Source organism: Borostomias antarcticus (genome assembly GCF_949987555.1).
Source record: "Borostomias antarcticus genome assembly, chromosome: 2".
In the NCBI taxonomy this organism is placed as follows: Eukaryota; Metazoa; Chordata; class Actinopteri; order Stomiiformes; family Stomiidae; genus Borostomias; species Borostomias antarcticus.
Genome location: NC_140235.1, coordinates 5,132,003 through 5,138,970, shown reverse-complemented (window position 1 = coordinate 5,138,970; position 6,968 = coordinate 5,132,003). Strand labels below are relative to the sequence as shown.

At 47.7% G+C, this 6,968-nt stretch overlaps 1 protein-coding gene across 1 annotated transcript in view; it reads left to right on the top strand.

The window, feature by feature from the left end:
* Nucleotides 1-557: 557 nt before the first annotated feature.
* Nucleotides 558-6,968, top strand: part of mrps5 (mitochondrial ribosomal protein S5) — a gene marked incomplete at its 5' end in the record, with an annotated part of 24,007 nt that continues 17,596 nt past the window's right edge. Inside the window, 4 exons of the mRNA XM_084461409.1 lie at nucleotides 558-606; nucleotides 1,473-1,610; nucleotides 4,910-5,035; nucleotides 5,801-6,034. Coding sequence (XP_084317535.1) covers nucleotides 558-606; nucleotides 1,473-1,610; nucleotides 4,910-5,035; nucleotides 5,801-6,034 — 547 coding nt within the window. The remainder of the gene's footprint in view (nucleotides 607-1,472; nucleotides 1,611-4,909; nucleotides 5,036-5,800; nucleotides 6,035-6,968) is intronic.

Here is a 6,968-nt window from a genome sequence, read left to right as displayed (position 1 = left end):
AAATGTTTTGTCGGATAAACTTGGAAATAGCAAATGACCAGGTAGACCACAGAGACTAGACATAATGGTTGTTTGGTTGGATTAAGTTTCATCATCACGCGATAGGCTGCCTTCAATCATACTGACGTGAACAGGAAATTGTAGTTCTGAGGATACAACTGACGTCAAACACTCATTTGACATGATTTATATTTTTCAGTGTGAAAAATAACTCCAAAGAACATTGAGGGAAGGAAAACCACATTAACTGTATCATAGCCTAGGCAGTTACTGCACATTTTGGAACGATACAAAATTGAATGCTAATCAGGGAAGTGGCCCTTTAAAAGCTTAGTTGCGCACTGATCTCAAAACACTCATGTAGTTAAAACCTAATCCGCATTTTGGGCATTCGGGCATTTAACCAAAGTTACATTAATTCAACGTGAATGTTAACAATTATGACAGTTGTTGCAGCCGGCATGCTTCATAACAGCTCTCTGAATTCTGAACAGGCATATTTTAGACCTCGTCTTGTTGTAGCTGGGCAAGAAAGACCCTGCAGATATAATTCCAAGATGGCGGCGGCCATAAGGGTGTGTTGTGCCCTCCGAATAAGGCTGAGAGGTGAATAACATTCGATTTTGCATATTTAACTATCCGAGACACATTTTAAGTAGTACATTTGTATGGAGCAGGTTGTCTAGTGGTTGTTACATATATAGAGAGAGCAGTCAACAGAGTTTGCAGCGTTAGCTTGAGCTGAAAGCGAGCAAGTGATGTCTGAGCTAAGACAATTTGTAAGCTTTAGTTTTCCGCCTGGGCGGGGTTTTCCCTGTACTGCAGAGAAGCACGGGACTGTGAAAGAACTCCACCCACCGTGGCTACCCGTAGTTACAGAACGAAGTATCATCATTCAAGATGCACTAGTAGTATTCAACTACTAAGCCAACTAGTATTAGCTAACCATTAGTACTTAGTCGGTAGTTTTTACTATAAGTAATTTATCTTGCCTACGACTGTGATTCCTAAGCCCTTGCTAGATATTTACAGTCCCGTAGAACAAGCTAACCAGACCCTGCTTTGTGAAACAGTAGCCTGGTGGCTAACGGTCTAACGTTAGCTTGGCTACCGTTGCTTCCATTCATTTCATTGATAAATTGTCGCAGATTTAGGTCCCTCATATGAAAGCAAAAATACAGGGCTGCCAAGTGAGACACGCATTTCAGCCAATTCTCACGCACACACACCACACTTCATAATTCTCACGCTTAGAAATGACCAACCCCTAAATACTACCACTTCAATGTTCAACTAGCCCTGAAAAATAAATTATTAATAATAATAATACATCTGTCAGCTGACATGCATCTGTCATGTGGACCATGAAATAAGTATCCTACACATATTTTTTGTGGGAAATGTAGCTAGACATAGTGTTCACAGTGTTTGCAGATGGGTTTAATGTATTTCTCTGTGTGTTTGTGTTTTAGGAGTTGCGCCCCTCCATGCTACAGGGGGTGCAATCCAACTCTCCCACCTGGCCAGACCCTTGGGCTTCTTATGGTCCTCTGTGCCCACTGTCACCTCAGCCTGGCAGCAGAATAGACATGGAAGCTTCTTCAACAAGCGTAAGAACCCCTTCCTGCAACAGCATAGCGAATATTGGAGGAATGTCCATAGCTGGTCATTCGTAGATTAGTGTTGCACAGTATACCGATACTAGAAAGATACCGTGATACCCCGCCGTCAAAAATGGTACAATACCCCATTTTATTAGTACCGGTACTTTAAGAATGAGCCGTATTTCTCTGTTGCGTTGATGTGCGACAGGCGGAGAATGTCCAAAGGCAAAAGTGCTTGGCAATACTTTGGCAATACTTCGGATTTAAACCCAATGCTAATGGGGAACCTCATAATATTAACGAGGCAATCTGTAAACTCTGGAGCTGGTCATAACGTGAACACCGTTGCTCTGTGCTGCGAGGCTGCGACCCAGAAGAGGGGATCAGTAGTGTGGCTTCAGCCCCTGAATCTGAATGGAATCAGAACTAGGCATAATCCCTTAGCCTGGTACGACCATCCCGTTCTCGCGAGCTCACATTCTGTTTCACTAATTCAGAATGGTCTGGCCTTCGCCTCCTCCAGAGCGATTATGCCAAAATCCAGACCATACCGGGCCAATCAGGGACTGCGTTTTAACTGCTGTCCCGCCCCACAGTGGAAAGCAGCCCCTGATTGGTTTGTGTCCCTGCCGCTCGCTAAACAAACATGGCGGCTCCCGAAGCAACGAGTGGTAACGTTAACGTTAGAAGAATAAACGCAGCTATAAGAGTAGTTATTGCAGAAATAGACTTAATCACAACACTTAAACAAGAACAAGAGTATGCACTAGTTTCTTGGTGGAAAAGATGTTTTGACGTTCTTCCGACTGGATTTGGCAAAAGTTTGCTGAATGCTGATTGGCTGAAGGTGTTTGTCAAGGCAAGTATCCCCGCCCACATAATCGCTCTCTATGGGGCGAAGGCCAGACCGATATTGCGGAGTGAAGCAGTGAGCTCGCTAGATCGGGATGATCATACCAGGCTAATAATCCCCAACATTTGTGCAAGGAGGATATTATTGCTAGAGACGGTATTATAATTAATGTACAATTGCTGGAGCATTTTAATAACATTAATTTGGAAAATCCTCAGCTCAGTGAATCTGTCAAACACAGAAATCCCACTGACGTGGTTATTTGACAGGAGACTGCACAATCCCCCCCCCCCCCTCTCTCTCTCTCTCTCTCTCTCTCTCTCTCTCTCTCTCTCTCTCTATGTCCCATCACTCTCACTTGCTCACTATCTGTCTATTTTTTTTTCCTATATGTTCCTGTACAGTTTCCCCTTACCCTCTCTACTGCAGCATTCTAAGAGATAATTGCCTACAATGCATCTGCCTATGTCTCAGTCTAAATAAGGAGGATTCACACACACACACACACACACACACACACACACTCACTCACTCACTCTCTGTTCCTCCTTATTCCTCTACATATTAAACCTGTCACCTTCCTGTGATGCTTTCATCACAATGTATGTACGTTGTGTGCACTCAGAAGTCACATTTAATTACCCGCAGTTTCCCCAGCTTCCCAAGCTTTGAAGTTGGTACACCTCGGTCTTTCTTAGGAGTGCGTGGCAGTGCGTCTTAGTCTAAACAAGGCACTGATCGAGGACCTGTTTTAATGCACAACATTAACTTGCCTGAGGGCCCAGCAGTGTTTTCAAAGACCAGTGGGACATTTATAATGTTCTCTGTTGGGCTGTTCATGCCACTGCTGTTAAACCTCTTTCGTTTCAGTAATTGGTAGGTGAGATTCACTAGCTTTGGAAAAAAATATGCTGCTCCAATGAGCCTGATGGCTGTGCTGACAGTCTACGGGTCATTCTGAGCTGACCAGATGGGTGGCACAGCCCTTTGTTTAGATTGGGGGGTTTTTGGACATTCTGAATGTACTTCTGTTGGACGGAACAGACAGAACTGTCTGTTGTCTTGTTTTGAAACGAGAATAAGAGGTTTTGAGTGCGACAAACAATGGCCGGGTTTTCCCGATAAAGAACCTTCTTAAGGAACCCTTCTTAAGCAACCCTTGAAGCTTCTTAACTCGTTCGGGAAACCCGGCCAATGTTTGTTCATTCTCTTTGAGGCAGCACACAGATTAGGAAGCCGTTTCTTTCTTCTTCTTTTTTTTAGAACTTTATTGCCATCAACACATGAACAGGCAATTTACATTGCAAAACAAAATCTCCTTCTCTGTCTGGGCAGGAAGCCTTTTCAATCGACATTCTCTGTTTACGTCTCAAGTCCCCGACACACTCTCCCTGTGACCCTGTGGTGCTAATCACCGCTGCCTCTTCGGCCACGACGCCCACTCTCCGCGCGGGCTTGATGAGCGCTTGTGGTCCTGGGTGGTTTGGCTAAGCGCGTGTTTTCTATTCCCCCCTCATCGCCAAGAGCAGGGCTGGCTGCTGGGAGCAGAAGCAAAGCCTCGTTAGTAGCTCAAGCACACTCGTTAGCTGGCTGTTCACCTGGGCTAATTGGCGCATAATCAAACCTCGGCGCAGCGGCACGTCTCCAGACAGACGCCGGAGAGGCAGAGGGAGCGGATGAAAACATGATTAATAGGGGACGGGGATTAACGGATGAGGTAGTTTGGACGAGCGCTCGCTAGCGCCGGCTTTTGTTTGGTTCCGTTTTGTCTGCTGAGAGAAGTCCTGGAGTAGCTCAGCCCGGCGGCTGTCGCTGATGAAGTTGGGCTCGCTTCTGCGTGGCGGACGCAGCGGGTCGATCCGCACCGCAGGGAGATTAGTTCGACCCCGCCCTCTCGGCGGCCACACAGTGGGATGAGGCACAAAATCGAAGGCATATTTGTACTTGTAGATTGGTTCTCTAATAAATCACACCTAGGGGATCCCCCGCTGGCTGTAGCACATTTAGGACTGCGCTGGCTGGTGAAGTCCCCTTATCAACCGCCTCAGTCTTTCTGAGATAGAGGTGGCATTCATTCAGTTGTCGAGAAATCAGGTTCCTGATAATAATGCAAGAGTAACGTTCTGTGTTCTGTGTTATCTGATAACGTTTGTGTTCTGTTCTGTGTTCTCCAGCGACGTTCTGTGTTCTCTAATAACATTTATGATGTGTTCTGTGCTCTCTAGTGACCTTCTGTGTTCTCTAATAACGTGTGATGTGTTCTGTGCTTTCTAGTGATGTTCTGTGTTCTCTAATAACATTTATGATGTGTTCCATGCTCTCTAGTGATATTCTGTGTTCTCTAATAACATTTGTGATGCGTTCCGTGTTCTCTAGTGACGTTCTGTGTTCTATAGTGACGTTCTGTGTTCTCTAGTGACGTTCTGTGTTCTCTGTGCGCCGTTCCCTGCAGTGACAGCAGACGAGCTGTGGAGGGGCGTTCTGGCCGAGACGGGGGCCGGGGCCAAGAAGGGCCGGGGAAAGAGAACCAAGCGCAAGATGAAGAAGGACCTCAACAGGGGACAGAACATCGGCGAGGGTACGTACATGTCACACACACACTCAGCTCCTGTCCCGTCCTGTCACATGTACAGCCTAATGAGCTGCGATGGTATTGGAAGCACCGCCTGCCTGCATATCCCTTTATAGTCAAGCGACAAGTCCTCAAAAAAGGCTTTGGTTTTAGAGATACCCCTACCTGAGTTAGAACAACAGTGTGTTTTCATATCCCATATGTCTCCCATTAATGAAATGGATGATTGTGGACTTTTATTTTGGGGCAAAGTTAGTTTTTTGGATTGTACTTTAGACCAGGGGTCAACTTGATTTGTCCAAGGGCCAGAGTTTTTTCTCAGCAGACACTGTGGGGGCCAGACTTGTGTAAATAAAATTGACTGACTTTTGAGATCAGGATGTGACAGAACAGAGTACTTATCTCTCCTCAATCGATCCCTATTTTTTCTGTCTGACCGTCAATACTCTCTCTCTCTTTATCTGTCTTTCCATCTTCCCTCCCTCCATCCCCTCCTTTTCCCTCCCTGTCTCTCTCTCCCTCTCCACCCCCTCTCCCTCCATCAACCAACCCCCACCACACCTCCTCTCTCTCCTTCCTTCCTTCCTTCCTTCCTTCCTTCCTTCCTTCCTTCCTTCCTTCCTTCCTTCCTTCCTTCCTTCCTTCCTTCCTTCCTTCCTTCCTTCCTTCCTTCCTTCCTTCCTTCCTTCCTTCCTTTCCTTCCTTCCTTCCTTCCTTCCTTCCTTCCTTCCTTCCTTCCCTCCCTCCCTCCCTGCCCCGCCCGTCTCCCAGGCCGCGGGGGGTTCCTGTGGCCCGGTTTGAACGCGCCCGTCACGAAGAGCGGGACGATCCAGAGCATGTCCCGGCGCGGGGAGGCGGAGCAGCAGGAGCTGCAGGCGGAGCTACTGCGCCAGCGCGACGAATGGGATCGCAGGAGGAAGATGAGAGTGAAGAGGGAGAGGGGCTGGACAGGCAACTCCTGGGGAGGCATCAGTCTGGGAGCTCCGGACCCAGGGCCCAACGGAGGTGAGGACCGCAGCGCGCGTGTGTGTGTGTGTGTGTGTGTGTGTGTGTGTGTGTGTCTGTGTGTGTGTCTGTGTCTGTGTGTGTGTGTGTGTGTGTGTGTGTGTGTGCGCGCGTGTGTGCGTGTGCGCGTGTGTGCGTGCGCGTGTGTGTGTGTGCGTGCGTGTGTGTGTGTGCCAGAGATGGGAAACCCAGCTTCAGAAAGTAGAAATGCTAACCATGTTTTTGCTCTGACCATGCACTAGACCAGCTGATTTCACTAATTAGATCCCCTCCCCAGCTGGCTTAGTGCATGGTCAGAGAAAACAAAAAGGTCAGTATTTCTACTTTCTGAAGCTGGGTTTACAATCTGGTGTGTGTGTGTGTGTGTGCGCGCGTGTGTGCGTGTGTGTGCGCTTGCCTATTGCCAAGAATTTGTTTAGACATCAGAAGTAGGCTCTCAATTATTGCGTTTTATATCGATCTGCTACACCCCTCACTACTTCACTACGCCTCCTCTCTCTCTCTCTCTGTACATCTATACGAGGACGTGTGTATTCTATCTCTCTCTCTCTCTCTCTCTCTCTCTCTCTCTCTCTCTCTCTCTCTCTCTCTCTCTCTACGTCTGTACGAGGACGTGTGTATTCCCGCGACCTGTCTGCACCACGCCAGTGTTTTGAGGCGTCTGTCCCAGCATCCTCTCTGTTCACTGATCAGTAGCGTGTGAGCGAGGTGGCGGCGAGGTCACGCGTCTCCCTGAACTTCTGAAATGCCAGCGGCTGTCACCTCTGTGACTTTTTTTCCTTTGGTTCGTCCCGGTTTAAGAGCTAGAGTCTCTACCTGTGTGCGTGTGTGCGTGCGTGTGTGCGTGCGTGCGTGCGCGTGTGTGTGTTTGTAAGAGAGGGGTTGGGGGAGAAAGGGTAAATAGGTCACCAGGAGCTAGATGTGATGATGGTGA